This window comes from Narcine bancroftii, chromosome 5 (genome assembly GCF_036971445.1).
Source record: "Narcine bancroftii isolate sNarBan1 chromosome 5, sNarBan1.hap1, whole genome shotgun sequence".
Classification (NCBI taxonomy): Eukaryota; Metazoa; Chordata; class Chondrichthyes; order Torpediniformes; family Narcinidae; genus Narcine; species Narcine bancroftii.
The window spans coordinates 85636883-85658593 of record NC_091473.1 but is presented as its reverse complement, the minus strand read 5'-3'; the positions used below and the strand labels follow the sequence as shown (position 1 = coordinate 85658593).

Sequence of the window (21711 nt, the reverse complement as noted above, 5' to 3'; positions counted from 1 at the left end):
AATTAAAAGGTCAAATTAGGGTGTGCAAAGTAGAGAATGGATTACAAATCATTGCACTACAATCTAACTGTTGCTCAATTGGTTCTTCAGATATTTCGCTTTAGATGTCTATTAATTTGTGCTTTGTTTTTGAAGATTCAAATTATGGAAGTCAAGAAACAGCTTGAAATAGAGTCTAATCTTCACACAAAGACAAAAGAGCTGCTGAAGAGTTCAGAAAAAGAAATTAGTGCCTTGAAGCTACAACTTAATAATCTGGAAACTAAATTGGCAGAGACTTTGGGAAGTGATTCCAAAGGTAAACTCTTTTTGTGAACATGGAGCTACTTACCCATGTTCTTCCATCTTAATCCTTTACCCAGCCACACTCCCAACTACCATTTGTAATGTAGATTAGTCCTTCAACAGATATACTTCATTTATGACTTACATTCCATGTTCACAATCTTAAGTATCTGATTGTATATTTGTTGGTTATGTGTAAAGTGTACCTACGGGTTTAGTTTTGTATAATTTTAATTTGATTTTTTTTTCATTTTTGAGATCTTAATTATATCAACCTAAATTATTGCTTTCAATTGATGTTATTGACTAAAATGTGCTCACGTTTTTACTACAGTAAGAAATAGGTGCAGGAGTAGGACATCTGTCCCTTGATCCTGCTCTGCCATTTAATGAGATCATGGCTGATCTGATGATGGGCTCTTCTCCATTGTACCTGTCTTTTCCTCGTTTCCCTTATTTTACCCACTATGTAAAAATCTATTCAATCTTGTCTTAAATATATTTACTGAGGTAGCCTCCACTGATTTAATGGGCATCAAATTCCTTAGATTCACCACTCTTTGATAAAAGTAATTTTTCCTCATTTCTGTCCAAAATCTATTGCCCCAAATCCCAAAACTATGTCCCCAAGTCCTGGTCTCCCCCACCAATGGAAATAACCTGCCTACCTCCATATTATCTATGCCTTTCATAATTTTATAAGTTTCTATAAGATCCCCACTCGTTCTTCTAAATTCCAGCAAGTTCAGTCCCAGGTGACTCGATCTCTCCTCATTAGCTATTCCCCCTCAGCTTGAATCAACTTGGTGAACCTCCTCTACTGCTTCCAAAGCCAATACTGTACCTCCTTCCTCAGTCATGAGACCAGAACTGTACATAGTACTCCAGATATGGCCTCACCAGTACTCTGTACAGCTCCAGCATAACTTTCCTGCTCCTAAATTTAATCCTTCTAGCAATGAAGAACAACATTCCGTTTGCCTTCTTGATAGCCTGCTCCACCAGCAAACCAATCTTTTGCTGTTCATACCCAAGCACTCCCAAGTTCTTCTGCACAGCAGAAATAATAATCCGATTTTCCTTCCAAAGTGGATAACCTCACATTTTCCGACATTGTACTCCATCTACTGGACCCTTGCTGACTCACCAAACCTATCTATATCTCTCCAGACTCCCCGTATCCTCTATACAATTTCCTTTTCCACTCAATTTGGTGTCATCAGCAAACTTAGATACACTATATTTTGTCTTCTCTTCCAGATCATTAATGTGTATTGACCTCTGCGGTACCCCTCTCACCACTGATTGTGAATCAGAAAAACACTCCTCTATCCCAACTTTTTGCTTTCTGTTGGTTAACTAATCCTCTATCAATGCTAATACATCACCCCAAACTATATGCATCCTTATCTTGTGTATGTCTTTTATGCGGCACCTTATCGAACACCTTCTGGAAATCCAAGTAAACAAAGTCTATCTAGTCCTCTCTATCTACTATGCTCGCCATATCCTCAAAGAACTCAGTCAGTTCATCAAACCTGACCCGTCTTTGCTGAATCCATGTTGGATTTGCCTAATTTATTAATTTTGCTCCAGGTGCCTCGTTATTTCTTTAATTATAGCTTCAAGCATTTTCTCAACTACAGATGTTAAACTAACTGGCTGATAGTTCCCTACCTTTTGCCTATATCCTTTTTGAAAAGTGGCATGACATTTGCTGTCTTCCAAACTGCTGGAACCTGTCCAAGGAATATTGGTAAAATATTATCAAAGCCTTTACTGTAACTTCTGCCATTTCTTTCAGTGCCTTGGGATCCATTTCATCAGGATTAGAGGAATTGTCAACCTTCAGAACCTCAAGTTTTCTCAGCACTACCTCTTTAGTGATAGCTAATGCATCCAGGTCCTCATCTCCAAAGACTGACACAAAATTATCATCTATTTCCTCATTTCCCAATATCAATTCTCTCTTCTCATCCTACAAGAGACCATCCTTCACTTTAAGCCACCTACTTCCACTTTATATAATTATAAAAACTTTTATTGTTTGTTTTTCTATTCTATATTTTTTTCATAATCTTCCCTCTCTTTATTACTTGTTTTGTGGTTCTTCCTTGCTTTTTAAAGTTTTCCCACTGTTCCTAATTGGTGGCTCTTGGTGACTTGGAACTTTTAATTTGATGCCATCCTTTATTTCTTAGTTATCCAAAGCTGTCTGTTCCCATCCTTACTGACCTTGCTTTAATTGGAATATACCTTTGTTGAGCACCGTGAAAATCTCTTTGAAAGGCCTACACTGTTCCTCAACCATCTGGTCTTCCCAATCTACCCTGGCCAACTTCTCCCTCATCCCCTTGAAGTTTCCTTGTTTAGGCATACTACACTGATTTTAGACCAAACATTTACCCTCCATCTGTATGAGAAACTCAATCATACTCTCATCACTCTTTCCAAGAGGACCTATAACTCCACGATTGTTCATTTTATGTGTCTTATTGCACATTGCACTATCATTTATGTGTGTTACTGGCGAGGGCATATTTCATCCTCATGCCCTTGAGAACAGAACAGAGCTGAGCTGCTAGAATAACAGATATAATCCTGGTTAGGTGGATTTTATGCAACTTGTGTCCTTATTTTTCTTCCCTTTTCAAACTCATGCACTTGGATGATTAGCAACTGAACTGTGGTGGTTTCCTTTGGAGAAGTGTGAAGAATAATTTTTAGGAATAAGTTGCCTCCATAGTGAGAATTACTGTTGATGCAAATTTCCATAAACTGCTCTTGGTTTATTTCCAGGTGAAACTGATATTGAAGATGTTGATAACCTTCGAGCACAGCTTAGACAGGCTGAGGAGCAAGCAACTGACTTGAGAGAACGCCTCAAGACTACTTCAAGCAATTTAGAACAATACAGAGACATGGTCCTTAGTTTGGAGGAGTCTCTTAGTAAAGAGAAGCAGGTTAATAGATAGCAAGCTTCAATTCAAAGAAGTATAATTTTTTAAAATATAATTTTATTTAATATAAAACCACTTTACAAACACCACAATATTTCAAACTTAATCCAAATACATGTGGTGTGTGTGTGTGTGTATGTGTGTGTGTATATATATATATATATATATATATATATAAAGAAAATCTTCCTCTAAATCCCCACTCTCCCCAACCTTCCACAAACTTTATAAAAAAAAAAGGTACAGGAAAACCACAACAGGAGCACTTCATTTTCCAATACTTTTAAACTTGTGTATGTATGTATATATTTTATAAAGACCAATAGGAGAAAGGGAATGTTTGAGATTCATTTAAATTTTAATTCCAATAGTTTGTAAATAAGGGCTCCATATTTCACAAAATGTATGATATTTATCTGAAATTGAAAGTAGTTTTCTGAAGTAGAACTCTGAACATGCCATCTATCCATTCCCAAATAAACATCTGACTTCCAAGTTATAGCAATACATTTTCTAGATATTGCCAAAGCAATTTGAACAAATTTTACTTGATACATATTCAATTTTAATTTGGGTTTAATTCCTCTAATATCTCCCAGTTTAAAGAAAAACATTGGTTCCTGTGGGAATCTGAACTCCAATTATTCATTCTAATAAATTACCAAATTGAGCCAAAAAGGTTTAATTGTAGAACACTCAAGTCGAATGCAAAAAAAGCACAAACTTCTTGTCAATAGTGTATTATTTTCTATTGTTATGAGTGAATCGTGAGGAAAAAAAGAAAAAGGATAATGAATTTGCTCCACAATTATGAAAGATAATCTTGGCCTCAATACCCCATCTCTGCCCTATACCCATACTTTTTGACTGCTAGAAAATATTGTGCTGAATGTATTCACTGACTGTGCCTGCACAGCTCTGTGGTTTGGAAATTTTAGAATTATGACTCTTGGAGATGGAACTCTCGTCATCTTTCTTGAAAGGCAATCCCACCAACCCCCTTTCTGAAGCCATGTCCTGTAGTTCTTGATCCCCATGAGGGGAAGCATTTTCAACTTGTACCCTTTGATTCCTCCTCCTGAAAATATTTTTCAGGTCACCTCACATTCTTTAAATTTATCTTCAATTATCAGCAAAATAAACATTCTCATTACTGCTTGTAGAGCCTGTCTTTTTAAAATCCAGATATCAATCACACTGTGCATTCCTCCAGGGGCCTTTAAAGTTGGTCTGTAATTCAGTATACATGTCAACACTCCATTAACATTCTTAAATAACTGACATATCCATAATGCCAGGACTACCATCCAAATTCCTTCATATTGCATCATTTTGCAATCTTGCTCCACTTAAATAATTTGTTTTTTCATTCTTACAAAATGGTTGGCCCCATCATGTTCCATCTGCCAACTTCTTGTCTGCTCAATTTACCCTTTGCAGTCTCTCTGTATCCTATTCAAAAATTGCATTATGATTTGGATTTTGAAGACCTACTATTTTTGAGTTAGATATTTGATTTTATTGTTCCAACTATTCTTGATGTCCTGTCAAAAGAATGAATTTAAATGCTTGAGAAACTCAGCAGGTCACACAGCATCCAAGGGAAGTGAAGGATAACCAACGTTCAACCAAAATGTTGGCTACCGTTTAATTTCTCTGTGACCTGCTTAGTTTCTCTGGCACGCTTGTGTGTTGCACTCATCCCCTGCATCTGCAGATTAACTTAATTGAATTTAAGTGGCAGAGATACTTTGCACTGGAAATGTTTTTTTTAAAAATTGATGCCCCCTTACAGTGTAAATTAACAAGATTAAGAGTATGTATATTTGGAATCCATATATACTGGCCCCTGATGTTGAAATGTGTGATGATCTCTTGTTGAGTTTGGGTTATAAATTCTGGTATATTGTTTTCTCCCTGAATTTGGGAGGTGCTGAAATAGGAACAATCAATTATATTTTAGTCTGAAATTTTGATCCATAGATCATCCCAATTCTTCTGTTATACCATTTTATCTTGAATGGGAATTAAATTTGAAGTGCCTTCCAAATCTGTTTTCTTAGCTAATTCAACATGAGACCATTAATTGACTCAATGGCTGGGATTGATTTAATATGCCCTACCAGAAATGATCAGTATGTTTTGAATAATTTAAAATGTATTTATATATGTTATCGATTCCCAGGTTACAGAAGAGGTACGTGCTGCAGTTGAATCTCGACTCAAAGAGTCTGCAGAATATCTGGCCCAATTAGAGAAGCGTATGTTGGAAGCTGAGAATGAGAAACAAGTTCTCACTGATGAGAAGCACAAAGCAATAGAAAATTTGGAGCAACAGGTAATGACGCTTGATTGAAAATGGCATTTGTAATCCTTTTTACAGTGCAATAAAATACTTCAAGTGTACACCCAAGGACAAGTAGTTGAATTTTAGAGGATTTATTGTTTTAATTCCAAGGTGGTCAAGGTATGTGATTTTTGTGTTCTGTTTTATTTATTGCTTGTTTTGCTTACTCTTTCTGCTAACTTGTGAAAAATGAACAATTTATTTTGTCTGTGGAAATGTTTTGTTTACTTTGGGCTTTAATATTGAACAGTAGATGAGAGGATATGTCCAACTTTACAAATGAAATTTGTTCAGCTCATTGTTGCAGTGATAAACATTGCCAGTTCATCAAATGCTCTGTTGTTTTTAATCAATCTGATGATTTGAATTGACTTTTGTTTGAATCAGCTAATGGAATAGCAATGAAGGGATCTGTTAAACAAAGTGTGTAAAGAAATGTTACTTTTTAACAGCAGAAAATGGATTGCAGTTACCCAAAAGGCTTCAATTATTTTTAATTTCTCTGTTAAAATGTGTGGCTTGATAAAGCTTGATAAAGCTAGAGTGGATTTTGAAGAGAATATGTCATGACGTGAGCCAAAAGGTGTTAGTTTCCTTCATTCATGCTAATTGATGTAAAGATGCATGGAATCTTAGGCATAAATCAGATTTTCTTTTTAAAGCATGTGTTGATGTTAATAATGTATGCTTGGTAATTGTTTTTCTCTGGTTCACATTTTACACTCAGAAATTTCTTGGATGCAACTTTATTTTAATGCATTCTTCTGCTACTTTAATTGCAGACATCTGAACTGAGGAGAAATCTAAGCAGTCTTCAGGCAGAGCTTCAGGATGCTGTTCAGCGAGCCGCTACTGCAGTAACCAATGAGCAGCAAGCAAGAGCTGATTGTCAAGAACAGGTGTGTATAATTATATTCAGCACAGAAGCTCTGTTGTTTGAATCATGACTAATCAATACTTTAAAATTGCTTGATTGAAGTTTATAAAATGCGCTGACATTTCTGGTTCTCATTCGTGCAATCTAAGCTTTATCTGCAGGTGAAGTTCTGGGAGTATTACTACCATTTTTGAACAAGAAAATTACAAAAAAATTTGTTTAACAATTTGTATTTGTTTAACAATTAAAATATAATTTTTTTTTTAGGCTAGGATAGCATCTGAAGCTCAAAACAAATATGAACGTGAGCTGATGCTACATGCTGCTGATGTAGAAGCACTGCAGATTGCCAAGGAGCAAGTTTCATCAAATGCACAGGTCCGGCAGAATTTGGAAGACGTTTCTCAAAAGGCTGAGGCGCAGATGTTGGAATGTCAGGCTGCCAAGGCTGAAATTGAAAGAATATTGAAGGCAAGTACATTGGGAACTTGTGTTAATTCCTTGATATATATTTGTCATTGTGGGGGGGTGGCGGGGGGGGGGGGGGAAGGGTTAAGATTACCTCTCTCCTACTGAAAACTTGCTATTTTTTGTTTATTAAAGGAAATATTCAAACAGCCCCTGCTGAACTCAGATAAAATCACTTGCTTTTTTTTGTTTGTGGTCCCCCTTGGCACTATTTAATGTGACTACACCCAATTCATTTTTTAAATTTACAATACAAAGCTGCGGACTGATCTTGGTCTCGGGAGGACAGTCTCAATTTTCTGTCATGTCACTGTCAGATGATTTTTCTTTGGGCCTTGCTGCCTATATTTTTATACTTCATGTGATTCCTTTTTAATCCTTGGAGCATTGGAGATCATTGATACAGCAAAAGCTCTTGATTTTGCTGATGAGTACTCCAAACACATGCTTAAGTACCTTGTTTTTACACTGTCCCTGGATGACACCTTCTCAATGTTATTGAAATTTGCTGAGATGTAAACAAATAATTGAAAAAGAATTTTATGTGAATCACAATGTGAAAAAAGTGAATAATGTTATTTTTGAGGTCTTGGTCTCAAGCAACACCCAACACTAAAAAAAAAATCTGATTTATGGCTTTGGATCAAATGTTCAAATGTGCACAGATTGAGTTGAATTGAAGCTGGCAGTGCATGATTTAGAAATTCCATTTGGATTTCTGACAGAGGAAAGTAGCTATACTTTTTAAATGGAAATTGGCACAAAATCTTTTGCCTCTCTGATTCTACTCAGCATGAAGGAAGATAATTGATGCATTCCAAAATATATTTAGCTTTAGATTCCAGCATGTATCTTGTGTGTCAAGGCTATGTTGCTTCAGAATTGTCCTTTTGAATCTTTTTTCAGAACAAATTTTGAATCCAGTGGTAATGGGGCCATTACTGAATTTATAAACACCTTTTTAAAATGAGAGTAAATAGAATTAAACAAGTTTAACATTTTCAATGGAAACATTGTCTAGGATGAAGTTTCCAAATTGACGACACGTTGTGAGGATCTGCAGAAACAGAACAAACTGCTGCTTGAACAAGTGGAGGGCCTTAGTAACAGGATGGTAACCACGGTACAAGAAACAAATCAGAGTTCCTTCAATACCTCTTTTAATGAAGAAGGAAAGTCCCAGGAACAGCTACTTGAAATTCTGAGGTAAATGTAATGGTGTTGGCTAATGATGGAAACTGTATGTATTTAGGATAAGTGTTGCCTGCATCTATTTTAATCTTTGTAGCAAGCTTCATTTGGAACATAAGAAATTGGAATGGGAGTATGAATTAAGTTGTCTTGAATTTTATGACATTAAACATGTGGGTGAAATGATGCTATAAATGTGTAAAAGGAAAAAGCACAGCTGTAAGAATTTCAAGATGGGTAACATGCTATACAAATCTGCATTTGATAGGTTTGTGCGACGAGAAAGAGAAATTGCAGAAACAAGATTTGAAGTTGCCCAAGTTGAGGTTCTGCGCTATCGTCAGCGAATGGAGAATTTGGAGAGAGAACTGAAGGAAGTGCAGGATAGTCTCAACTTGGAAAGGGAAAAGGTTCAGGTAAATTTTCTAACATGAGTTATGAAATCTCTTCAGAAAAGATTAAGAACCAGGATAGAATATTGGGCAGATAATGTGCTTGTTATTGGAGTTTAAAGTTATTACTGGAAATTGTAGATTCCAAATATTTTTCTGTTTTGCTTTTCCTGCTTAAATGTTTTTGGCAAACAACTTTGTGCAATTTTGTCTCATGGTTTGAATTTTTTGTATAGGTAACTGCTAAAACACTGGCACAACATGATGAATTAATGAAGAAGACTGAGACGATGAATGTTCTAATTGAGACCAATAAGATGCTGAGAGATGAGAAAGAAAGGTTGGAACAAGAACTCCAACAATCGCGTGCAAAGGTCAGTATGCTTTCCAAAATTAAAATGAGTTGGGTAATGGTTTGAATTATGATTTTAATCATGATACTGATGGCAAGTAACATGAGGCATATCAGCTTAATATTGCTGTACAGGTTTAAAAATTGTGAGCTGTTTGGCACGTAACACACTCCTAGAAATAGCAATGTCAAGTTGGACATGGCTTTAGAACATTGAGCCACTCATTGACATAATTTACTCGCTTTGCCCTTTCAAATGGTACTGTGAGATCTTTTGTCAATTGGATTTCTGCTCACTTAAGAGAGGAGGTGTATTCATTAAGCTCATTTAAAAGGTCTCTGTCAGCTTATCCAGTTCTTGGCCTTAAAATTTCTGTTACTACATATAATAGTAAATGAATTGTTGTTCAAGAAAAATGCTGTAATAATTTTTTGGTAGAAAAAACTTGAGATTACAGGTTAAACGATATTTGTTATACAATTCTTAGATTCGTAAGCTGGAATCTGATATCCTGCCTCTTCAAGAATCCAACACTGAGCTCAGTGAAAAAAGTGGTATGTTGCAAGCAGAGAAGAAACTGCTTGATGAAGATCTGAAACGCTGGAAGGCCCGTGCCCAGGTATATTTTACTTTGCTCATTACATTCACTCTTCAGTGGCACATTGCCATTTGTATAGCTTTGAGCTGATGAGCCCAAATTCGTAACGATGGGTTAAATTTAAAATTAAAACATAGGATCTATCATTGTTGTCCAGTCATTCACAGTTATATTCCTTCTAAGTGCTCATTAACTTTGGTCATAGCAATGAGTTTATTTAGATTCAGTTGTGCAGTACAGAAGCAGGCCCTTGACCAATCTTGATATCAGCCATGCTGATCTACACATCCTGTTTGTTTGCAATTGGCTCATATCTTTTGGCCTTTTTCCTTCCTAACCATATACTTGTTCAAATGTCTTTTAACCACAACTGCTGCACTTTCCTGTACTACCTTAGGCAGTTCTTTCCACACCTAGCACTCTTGTCTGAAAATTTTGCCCCTTGGATCCCATTTAAAATCTTTTCATTCTCGCCTTAAACAATGGCCTCTTGTTGACTTCCCCACCTACCTATCGTTGACTGAAGAGGGCATGCAAAATCATTGAGGACCCTTCCACTTCATACACAGCAGCTTTCAGCTGCTCACGTTGGGAAAGAAATTGGAGCCAGCACCACCGGGCTGAGAAACAGCTTCTTCCCAGAGACAGTGAGAATGCTGAACGACCAAAGGAACCGTTCACACTAACTACCCGAGACTCTCATATTCACGAAGCAATATTAATTTATTTGTATATATGAATACTTGTCCTGCGTATGTATTATCTGTATGTTAGGCCTGGTTGTGTCTGCATGTTTTGCACTGTGGACGGAGAAGGCTGTTTCATCGGGTTGAGCCAATGCAATCAGATGACAATAAACCTGACTTGACGACTACCCAGGGAAAACAAACTTCTTTTTGATTTGTAGTTCGATAAAGCTGATCCCAGCTTATTTCAAGCTCTCCTTATAACTTCATCCCTCCAGCCCATGCAACATTCCTGTGCGCACTTGAGCATAATCACATCTTACCTTTGATTTATACAGCTGCACATAACTCAGCTGCTAGAGTTTACAGCCAATGAAGGCAAACATACCATATTCCTCCTTCCCCATTCTGTCCATTTATGTCCCACTTTCATAACCCCAAGGAATCACTGTTCTGTAATGCTCCCCAGAGCTCTGCCATTCAATGAGGCCTAACCTTGTTTCAGTTCCCAAAATGTGTAGTCTTGAACTTGTCTGAGTTTAAGTTCCACCTGTTATTCCCTTGTCCACTTTCCCAGTTGAATCCTATTGTAGTCTTCACTGTACAATTCACCACCAATGTTGGTGTCATTGGAAACTTAATCGTCATGTCACTGACAATTCTCATGGAAATCATTCATGCATGTGACAAACAACATGATGCTAAACATTGATCCTTGCTGTACACTACAGTTTGGATTAATTTTCCCTGTAAATTTAGTTTATTTGAAGTTGTGATAAAATGTTTGCGTTATTCACTGCACATTTGAAACTAGTAAGAATTAATAAAATACCTTTTGCTTTTCAGCAATTAATTAGTCAACAGAAGGAGACTGACCCTGATGAGTACAAGAAATTGATTTCAGAGAAAGATACAAATGCCAAACGCATCCAACAACTAACTGAAGAAACTGGCAAACTGAAAACTGAAGTTGCTCGGTAAGAAAGTCTGCTGTATGCGTGATGTTAAAGCAAGGGCAGTTGAAATATTTTGATTCTTTGATGCCTTAGGCATGTGATTAAGTTACTGCAGCCTGATGCTGCTAAATATAGTGACTTTATTCATTCTGAGCAAGTCTTTGGAGAATCTATTTCTCCTCTCCCTACCTCTTTGCACTAATAGTCATAGGGGAAAGAATGGGCACTTTGGTCCAACTTGACCATGTGGGCATTGAGTTATTTTTCATGTTGAAATTGCATCCTCTGGTAGTTTGTTCCAGATATGTACTGTCCTGAATTGAAAAAGTTGCTCCGCTAGTCCCTCTGAAACCTCCCACCTTGAACCTTAGCCCTCTCTTTCTTGAATCATTTACCTTGGTGGGAGGGGTGGGGGGAAAGATTGTGAACATTCATTTCATCTATGTCCCTCATTATTACTCTATTTAAAAAAAAAAGTCATATTGAAGCTATAATAAAATTTTCGTTAAGTTGCACTTGGAAAAGTCAAGTTTACTGTTATCTGATTGTACAAGGGGAACCAAACAAAATGAAACAGTGTTTTCTGGTCCCCAATGCAAAACATGCAGATGTTATAACAACTAGACATAACACATACAGACAAATAATACATATGGAGAAGTATTTTATCCTTCAAAATAATGTTTTGTACACATGATTAGTGCAAGGAGTTCCTTTGATCGTTCAGCATTCTCACTGCCTATGGAAAGAAGCTGTTCATCAGTCTTGTGGTGCTGGCTCTGATCCTCCTGTATCTCTTCCCTGACAGGAGCCATTGAGAGATGCTGTGTGGAAGGAGTCCTCAATGAATTTTGTGTGCCCTCTTCAGGCGATCCCTTTACACCATGTTGATGTTGATTGGGGTGGGTGGGAGGGGGAGAAGAGAGAGAGAGAGAGAGAGAGAAACTTCAGTGATCCTCTCTCCCACTTTTATGGTCCTGTGGATTGACGTGTGATCAATTTCTCTGCAGCAACTGCACCACACTGTTGATATAATGGTGGCTGGTAGCCTTGCCCGCTTCAGTCTTCTCAGGAAGTGCAGTCGCTATTGCGCCTTTCTGTCAAGTGAGGAGATGTTGAATGTCCATGATCACTAGTTAAGTGACCTCCAATAACTTGGTGCTCTCCAGTCTCTCTATAACAGAATTGTTGATGTGATCATTCCTGGTCCGCTTGAAGTCCACAATTATCTCCTTCTTCTTGTCCACATTGAGACTCATCATTGTTTCTGATGAGTCCAAGTATTGTGTCATCTGCAAACTTGATAATACTGTTGAAACTGGATCTGGCAATGCTGTCGTGAGTCAGTAACATGAACAGGAGCAGGCAGAGCACACAGCCCTGAGGTGCACCAGTGCTCAGCGTTATATTCTGCTACTGACCTGGACAGAGTGGTCTTTCCATTAGGAAGTCCAGGATCCAGTTACATAGAGGGGTGTTGAGTGCCAGTGAGGACAGCCTCTCCACCAGCTCGGAGGAATGATCGTATTAAACGCCAAGCTGAAGTCAATGAACAGCAGCCTGGCATATGAGGCATCATTCTTCAGGACAGAATGGAGTGAAGGGATGAGGCTGTTGCATCATCTGTGGAACAGTTTCTTCTATAAGTACATTGAAATAGATCCAGCGTCTCTGGGAGGTATGTTTTGATGCATTCCATCACCAAACACTCGAAGCATTTCATAATGATAGAGCTCAGTGCCACTGGAGAGTTGTCATTAAGGTCTGTTATTGTCCCCCTCTTGGATGATGGTGGCTGCCTTGAACCCTGTGGGAATGATGGACTGTTGCAGTGAAGTGTTTAACATGTCCACAAAGACCTCCATCAATTGGTCTGCGCAGTCCTTCAGTACCCAAGCAGGTAAGTTGTCTGATCCCGCCGCCTTATGTGGATTCATCTTGAATACTGTGTGGAATTCTGGTTGCATCATCACAGGAAAGACATTGAAGTTTTGGAAAAGGTACAGAAGAGGTTGACTAAGATGTTGCTAAGAGGGTATTAATTATGGGTAAAGGTTTGATAAATTTTAATTGTTTTCTCTGTAGGGCAACCTGATGGGTTTATCCAAGAAAACAAGTACAAAGGCATTGATAGGGTGGATTGTCAGAATCTTTTCCCCAGGTTAAAAGTGTCACACATTGGAGGACATGTGTTTGAGGGAGAAGTTTAAGGGAAATGTATGGGGCAAATCTTTTGAACAAAAGAGTGGCAGGTGCCTGGAATGGGCTGACAGGAATAGTAGTGGAAGCCAATGTAATAGTAGCATTTTAAGAGGCGTCTCGATAGACACATGAATATGAGGGGGATGGGGGATATCAAGTGTAACTAGCAGTTTTGGTTAGATTTGTGGTTTGAGTTCTGGTCAGACATGTTAGCCAAAGGGTATATTCCTGTGCTGTACTGTTTTATGTCCTATAAGATCACACCTCAGCCTTCTATGGTTCAGGTAATTAAAAACTCAACCCCACTCTAATTCAAATACTCCAGTCCTGATAATATCCTAATCTCTTCTGTATCCTTTCCAATTTAATTATATCCTTCCTTCAGCTGGGAAACCAGAACTGTACACAGTGCTTCCAAGTATTGTCTCAGAAACTCCTGTTACAGATGTAATTTTTTTTCTCAATATTCTGCTCACGTGTGCCAAAACTATTTCAGACTTCTGTGCCTGCACATTGAAGTGCAGAAGCTGTGAATGCTCTAAAATCAAATGGTTGCATCATAAATCCCTCGTTCTGCCTCTTGGAATACGCGGTCGGGTCCTGGGGCCTTTGTGTTTTTAGACATTCACCACTTCTTCAGACTTTAATGTTCCTTAGAATCTATGAAGATTCTTCTATATCCTATCAATGTTAATGCAATCTCATGTCTCCTTTTTGCCGCCTTGATTTCTGGAGTGCACTCCTACATCCCCAAGACTCGTTTTGAGATCCATTCCATTCGATCCCATCTGTTCATACATGGCATGTGTTTCCTTTTTCTTCAGCAGACCCTCAATATCTCTTGTCAGCTATTGTTCACTACTTCCAGCAAACTTGTCCTGAAGAGGGATATGATATGCTGCCCCTGATCCATTGCTGTCTCACTTTTAATAACCTCCGCTTGCCTGACTTCTTTATCTACAAACATCGTTTTCCTATCAACTTGTGGAAGTTTTGCCCCTATTCAGGACTTCAAGTTGTGAACAGTCCTATCCTTTTCCATAACTATTCTTAAACTACTCTGGTCACTGAACCCAAAGCACTCTCCCATTGACTCGAGTCACTACTTGCATGCACTGTCTCTGACTTCGTGTGGTTAACTTTGATAAATAGCAAAAATGTAATGTTGCCACAGGGATGGTCAAAAACCATGAGTGGCTAGGTCAGTGAAGTTTTTCCCAATTTTGTGGCCATTCCACACACAGTCATCCAAAGTGACATCAGTGTACTATTATGTATTTAAGACCCTTCCTTTTTCCTGTGTTGAAACATGAAAAATATGTCTTAAATTTTCATATTTTTCAAGCAATATTGATGTACTAAATGTAAAATTTCTAATCACTAGTTTTTACAAATTATTAATGTTGGTATTTATTAACAGAACTAGGTAACTAATCTGGAATCTACGCTATTGAAATATTTTAAAATGTCTGACCATCAAATGCTGCTTTGCTTACAGACTGAATGCATCATCCTCTGTATCGCAACGGGATGTACAATCATTGAAAAATGAACTTAACAGAGTGACCACTGATCGAGATAAACTAAAACAAGAAATGATGGCAAGAGTAGCAGATATCCAGGAAAAGAACAAAACTATCACCCAAGTTAAGAAGATTGGTCGTAGATACAAGACTCAATATGAGGAGCTCAAAGCACAGTATGATAAGGTAAATTATGACTAATTACTTAAATATGTTTATCCAAGCTGCAATTTTTAAACTTGTTTCATTAATTAAAGGTTCATATAATTTGTGATATCTTAAGATGTTTTAGTTTAATCCCTTTCTTCATGTATTACATGTAAATCTAGAATTGAGGTGAATTTTGACTGCCCCTCTATACTTTACATTATCTCCTCCCCCTCCACGGTTGGAGCTGACTTTCTAGGTACATTAGCATTTTTTGTAAGGAAGGGAACATCTGTCTTGTTACATAAAAAAGAGCTTGAGTACAATTCACTTTGTTTTTTTTGTCACAAAAGGAACAAATTACTGTTTCAAATCAGTTTTGTTTGTAATTATCTGACTCGCAGAAGTTAATAACGATTCCACTGTGAACAAGGAACACTTGTTCAATACACTGCTTAATTTCTGATATCTATTCATGAAATATTCTGGCAGACTGAGCCCAATGTTCAAATTAAAATACAAGCTCCAATGATAACTTGTTCAAAAATGAAATATTAAGTTTTTAAAAACATTAAATGATTGTGAACTTTGCCATAGCCATTTTAATACTGCGATTTATGTCTGCTAATGTTTTGTTGCATTGTCCAGCATTAAATGTGGATGACTCAAAACTTTCATTTGGGAAGATTAAATGTTTCCTTTTCCAGTCGAATCTCCAAACTAGTCTAATTACATTTCTCTGGTTGTAAATCTTGTGCAATTCTATTTGCCAGTTTAATCAAGAGACAACTTTAATTCCCAATCCTAAAATAGCCATTTTCAATTTGACTGCATTGTTCTCTTGCGCCTTTTTTTTTCCCTGCACCACATCTACAAAATGCCCTTGAGTAAATGAAGCTCGAGACAGTTGATGGGAATGTCAGAGAATCCTGTTTTATAGTGCAGAAACTGGGCTTTTGGCCCATTATGTCCATGCTAACTTTTGGAATGTGAGGAGAATAAAATGAATTAGCATAGGTTTTATGTACTCGATTGACTATGTGGACTTGGTGGGCTGATGGGTCTGTGTCCTTTCTGTATTTGTCTAACTGACTTTCCTTCATCCTTGAACATCACCTCATGATTTGACTTCATCACATCTGAAGTACTGGTATGTTCCCTGGGATGTACAGGATAGAAACATGCCCTTCATCTGACTGCTTCCATGCTCAGCCATTGTACTAATTCCAATTATTCCTTGCTCATTCAAGTGTGTGTCTGAATGCCTTTTAAATGATATTCATTCAAGTGCTGCTGTTTTGCCTCGACAAACCTTCCTGATAACAGCTTCTTTTAAAGATATCCCCCTCAAACTCACTTTGAACCTCCTCCCTCCAGCTTTTAAACCACATCCCCTCCCCCCAACTCTGATAGTTTTAGGCAACCCAACTATGAGATATAGAAATTGCCTAACTACCCAGTCATTCAAAGCTATATCAGTGTTATGCCTCTCTTAATTGTATATACCTCTTTCATGTGGCATCATTTTTGAAAGATCTGTAGATATACTATTCTGTTCTTGGCCTCCTTTGCTGCAATGAAAATGACCCAACTTCTCCAAATTGAATATAACCAAAGCTCTCCAAACCAGCCAATGCCCGTGTGAATCAATTCCAAACCCTATCTTGATGAATCATGTTTTTGGTGTAATATAGCCTCCAAAACTGTACAGAATTTTTCCAAGTGTGGCCTAACTAACATTTTGCACATCCCTGACATGCCAATTCTTTTACTCTGTGCTTTGATGAAATCAAGCATGCCTTAAGACTCCACGATCCTGAATACTTATGTTCCCATTTTCAGGGAACTGTTTTCCTATACTACATGGGATCTGTTGAATTCACTCTTTATGGGGTGCCCTGGTTTAAATTCCCAAAATGTACAGGTACACAATCCTTTATCTGGACATCTAAAATCTAGAAATCTCCAAAATCTGGCAAGTGGGGAGAGAGACGGCAGCTCGAGGGGGGGGAGATCGGCAGTGCAAGTCGGGCAGGCAAGAGACCGGCAGCGCAAATCGAGTGGGCGGGGGGGTGGGAAACGGCAGCTCAACTGGAAGGGGGTGGGGGTGGATACAGCAGCACAATTCGGGTGGTCTTAAATCTGGCTTTCCGAAATTGGGGAAAAATCCAAAATTTGGACACACTGTCCCCCAAGGGTTCCAGATAAACGATTGTGTCCTGTATTACCTTGCTTGTTTGAGCTAAATTCCAAATGCCATTTTGCTGATTTTACCATTTGATGAATATACTATTATGACCTTGAACATTTTTATTATCCGCTGTACCACTAGTTTGGTGTTGCGTGATTTCTTGTTGATATCATAAAATTATATGGAAAATAACAGGACCTAGCACCAATCTCAGTGGCACACCACTGGACAAAGGCCCTCAATCAAGAGAAAAACAATCCTTCTCTATTCTTTGCCTCCTATCTCCCATGCCAATTTTATATCCAATTTGTGAGCAGATCTTGGATTATGTATGCTATAACACTCTGGACCACCTGACCACGTAGGACCTTTTCAAAGTCCTTGTTGCTAAAGTCTATGTGGACAAAATTTACTGTCTAATCCTCTTGGTCATCTTGTCAGAAAAGCCCCATCAAATTTGTGACATATTCCACACACACAAACCCATAGTAACTAAATCTAATCAGTCCTAATTTGTCTTGGAATCCTTTTGAATAACTTTCCCATTCTCACTGTCTGAAGTTTTTTTTTGGGTTTCAGCCTGCTGCACTTCTTCAATCAAGGCACATTACCTGTCTCCTGAACTTAGAACAACTCACCTGTAGCTAAAGGAGTTATAAAAATCTGCCTGGGCCTCAGTAATTTCTTCATTTGCCATAACATTCTTGGATGCACCTGGTCAGGCCCTAGGGATTCATCCACAAAAGTTTCATGACTTTCAACATTACCTCCTTCGTAATGTTGATTTGCTCCAGAATATTACTGTTTCCTCCCCTGAGCTCATCCTCTATGCTCTTCTTCGGAGTAAAATCAGATGATAAGAATTCATTTGAGACCATGCCTATTTCCTGTTGTGCAAAACATTACTATATTGATCCTCAAGTCAGCCTACTCTTTCCCTGGCTACACTTTTACCCTTAATGTAGAATTTAATAGGATTCTTTATCTCAAATGCTGGAGAAATTTCCTCACCCCTTTTTTTTGGCCCTCCTAATTTCCTCCTTGTATTGAAGAGACTTGCTTGATCCTGGCTCATTGTAACTGCCTCCTTTTTTTCCCCCCCAACCTGGTCCTCCATGTGCCAAGTTTTCTTAATCTTAACAGCTTTGCCCTTCACTCTTATGCTTGCCCTGATTCTCTAAATTCACTTTTAAAAATGTCGGTCTTTGTCTCTTTTTTGTCAAAGCAAAATACTCTAATTGCTGGGCTGTTTACACCCTCTGCTTCATCTAATTTTTCAATTGGTTGGTATCACCTCATTAAAGTACTTAGTGAAATTTTTTTTTAAATGTTAAAAGAAACTGTGGAAAATTTTCTTTCAGGGCACTGTCCATCCTTTTATTTCGTCACTTGTTTTTGTCGAAATATTTATCCTGTCTTCCAGGTGGTTGCTGAGACTTCTTCTCAACATTCAGCAGATCAACAGGCAGAACAGTCTTCTGCTCAAGCCACCCAGGATTTGCAAGAAGCTTTGGCTCAGTCTGAATCTAGAGCAAAGGCTTTAGAGTCTCAGACAGAAGCCCTGCAAAAGGTAACATCACAAAGTAACTACTAGCTGTTCTGATAAGGACTTCATCTGAACATAAGATCAAAATATTGTAAGGTTATGATTTTTCTGCTTCTGATCTGGTCACTTTATCCAAGTGCAAGGATATGTTGGTTGTATTTAACAATAGGAAGAATGCTGACATTGCAGGAGGAAGCAAAATAACTGCCAGTTTTCCTGAGTAAGTTTTGTGATTCCTCTCCCATTGCAACACGTGGTAGAAGCTACAGCACATTTTGTAACAAAACTTGAGAAGGGAGTACCTTGGCCTGCTGCAAGGTGCTAATTACTGCCAATAATTTATACAAATGTAGGTTACATCCAAGATGCACATGACTGGTATCAAGAAGCAGCTACCTTTTAATCTTGGTATCCAGATGGGTGATGAAGTGAGATGGTGTTGAAATTTGCCCGTGATACAGATATTTCAGTTCATTTGGAAGTTGCAGCATTAAAAATTAGTCAACCATATGGTCCCTTCCCAATGTTTAGAGGAGTTGGCAAAGAGTTAGGGTAATCTTGCTGTTTATACTGGAGGTGATCATTAAATGAACTGTTAACTGACTTCCAGTCAATTGATATTGAACCATGTGCTGCTTAGTGGGTCTGTATTAGGATTCTTTAGACTTGCTGTATGCATTTTCATTCAAGTTTTGTTTACACAGAACATCAGTGTATAGAATCCTTGTTATTACCACTGTTCTATGTTATGATGTAGTGTGGGTTTTCAATGAGGCAACTGACATGGGTGGGGAAGAGAGTGGGAATAATTGATTGACTAGCAAAAACAAGGTATGGAAAAAATAGTGCTATTTGTTGGACTCTTCTGAGCTTCCACAAAAGTGTGGCTAATGTTCTGGAAACTAGTGTTCAAGTGATCTGATCAAGATTCAAAGATATTAAATTTGCCTTGATGTTAGTGGAGCAGCACTGAGGGAGTTCATTGCCTGAATAAACATGATTATTCTAAATTTTGAGAAAATATAAAAGAAATATCAGTGTATATATTTTTTAGAAAGATTAGAGAATGATACATGCATAACATGACTAATGAAAACAGTTAGCAGTGTTGGGTAAATAAATAATTTGTCATCAGCAATTCTTTATGCATATCCTTAATCAACAGCCAAACTTTTATAAGGATAGTCTTGTACAAGCAGCCTCTTGAATAATTACAAATTTCTATATTTCTTCAGTCTGTCAATGAGAAGGAATCTGAAGTTAAAAAATTACAGGATGAAGTAAACCAGTTGCAAGGTGAACTTTCCCGTTTGCGTCAGGAACTGCAAGAGAAAGGAAACCTTGAAGAACAGCTTCGGCAACAGATTGTGGAGAAAGAGGAGAAAACCAAGAAAGCAATATTGGTAGCCAAACAGAAGATAACACAGCTAGCTGGTTAGCCATTTGTATTTTTACAAATTTGTTATATGGTGAAAAGGAAAGCTAATTGCAGAAAAGAACATAGAATTTAAGCTTGTGAAGAAAAATGTATTGAATAATTCTAGGGACACTTTGTCAATACATCCCAATGACACGCAGGGTTTTAAGTTAATTGGCGACTTAAATTAACCTTCATCATTGGTGGTGTGAGAATCAGGGAAGTGTTAATGGCCCTGTGTGTGAGTGTTCTGATTCAGAGAAATTAGCAAAAGCACAATGCTGGAGAAACTCAGCAGGTCAAAACAATATACCTTATATAACAAAGATAAATGCACATAACCAGTGTTTCTGCTTTGAGCCCTTTAAGGTATAGAAAAATATTGGCAGGCGACTGAATAAAAAGTTAAGGTTGGGAGGGTGGGGGAGGAGCACGGTCGCAAAGGCAGGAGGTAATAGGAAACGGGAGGGAGGGCATAGTAGCAAAGAAGGGAAGGATGGCTATGTGAAAAGAGAGAGAAGAGGTGGAGAACTGAGGGAAAGAAAACAGGGAAGGGCAGGGGAACGGAGAGCAGGTTAGCAGAAATCAGAGAAGTCTATATTAATGCCCTCTGACTGGAGATGCTCAGATGGAAAATCAAGTGTTCCTCCAATTCACGGGTGATCTTGGTGGGATAGTACAAGTCCATGAACAGACATGTGAGTATGGGAGTGAAATACAGAACTGAAATGCTTGGCCACTGGGAGGTCTCTGTCCCTGAGCAAAGATGCTCAGTGAAGCGATCTCCCAGTCTGCGCCCAGTCTCTCCAATGTAGAGAAGGTCACAAAGGGAGCTCTTGGGGATCTACAAGTGAAGTGCTGCTTCACTTGAAAGGCCTGTTTGGGGTCCTGGACTCTGGTGAGGGAGAATGTGAGGGCGCAAGTGTGGCACCTCCTGAGGCCATAGGGGAAGGTGCTGTTGGGAGGGGTGGGGTGCAGTTGGTCGGGAGAGATGAGTGCTTGAAGGAGTCATGGAGAGAGTAGTCCTTTTGGAAGGCATAGGTGGGGGGAAGATGTGTCAGGTAGAGGATATTGTGTTGGATGCAGAGGCTGCTGGGGTTGCTGGTCAGGACAAGGGTAATTCTCCGTTGCATCTATGGGCAGAGGGACCAGGGCAGATGAGTGGAAAATGGAAGAGATGCGGGTGAGGGCTGGGTTGATGGTGGTGGAAAGGAAGCCACAATTGTGGAAGAAAGCAAACATTTTAGATGATCTGGACTGGAAGACCTCATCTTGGGAACAGATGTGGCAAAGATGGAGAAATTGCGAGAAGGGAATAGAATTATTGCAGGGGACAGGGTGTGAGGAAGTGTCATTGTGGAAGTTGGTGGGTTTGTAAAATATGTCGGTGGAAAACTTGTCTCCCAAGATGGAGATGCGATGTCAAAAAAGGAGAGAGTGTTATCAGAGATGAACTAGTTGAGTTTGAGATCAGGCAGCGAAGTGAATGAAGTTTACAAGCTCATCACTGTGGATGATGCAGCCCTGATGTAGTCATCAATATAATGGAGGAAAAGTTGAGGGCCTTGCCTG

At 38.4% G+C, this 21711-nt stretch overlaps 1 protein-coding gene across 3 annotated transcripts in view; it reads left to right on the top strand.

Annotated features, from left to right (window-relative positions):
* tprb (translocated promoter region b, nuclear basket protein) overlaps positions 1 to 21711 on the top strand; it is a 113650-nt gene that overhangs the window by 63693 nt on the left and 28246 nt on the right. For all 3 annotated transcript variants that reach the window (XM_069938183.1, XM_069938182.1, XM_069938184.1), the window contains exons 21-33: positions 136 to 298; positions 3085 to 3248; positions 5431 to 5583; positions 6375 to 6491; positions 6737 to 6940; positions 7959 to 8143; positions 8397 to 8544; positions 8757 to 8894; positions 9361 to 9492; positions 11004 to 11134; positions 14814 to 15024; positions 18600 to 18746; positions 19958 to 20156. In XM_069938183.1, coding sequence (XP_069794284.1) covers positions 136 to 298; positions 3085 to 3248; positions 5431 to 5583; positions 6375 to 6491; positions 6737 to 6940; positions 7959 to 8143; positions 8397 to 8544; positions 8757 to 8894; positions 9361 to 9492; positions 11004 to 11134; positions 14814 to 15024; positions 18600 to 18746; positions 19958 to 20156 — 2092 coding nt within the window. The remainder of the gene's footprint in view (positions 1 to 135; positions 299 to 3084; positions 3249 to 5430; positions 5584 to 6374; positions 6492 to 6736; positions 6941 to 7958; positions 8144 to 8396; positions 8545 to 8756; positions 8895 to 9360; positions 9493 to 11003; positions 11135 to 14813; positions 15025 to 18599; positions 18747 to 19957; positions 20157 to 21711) is intronic.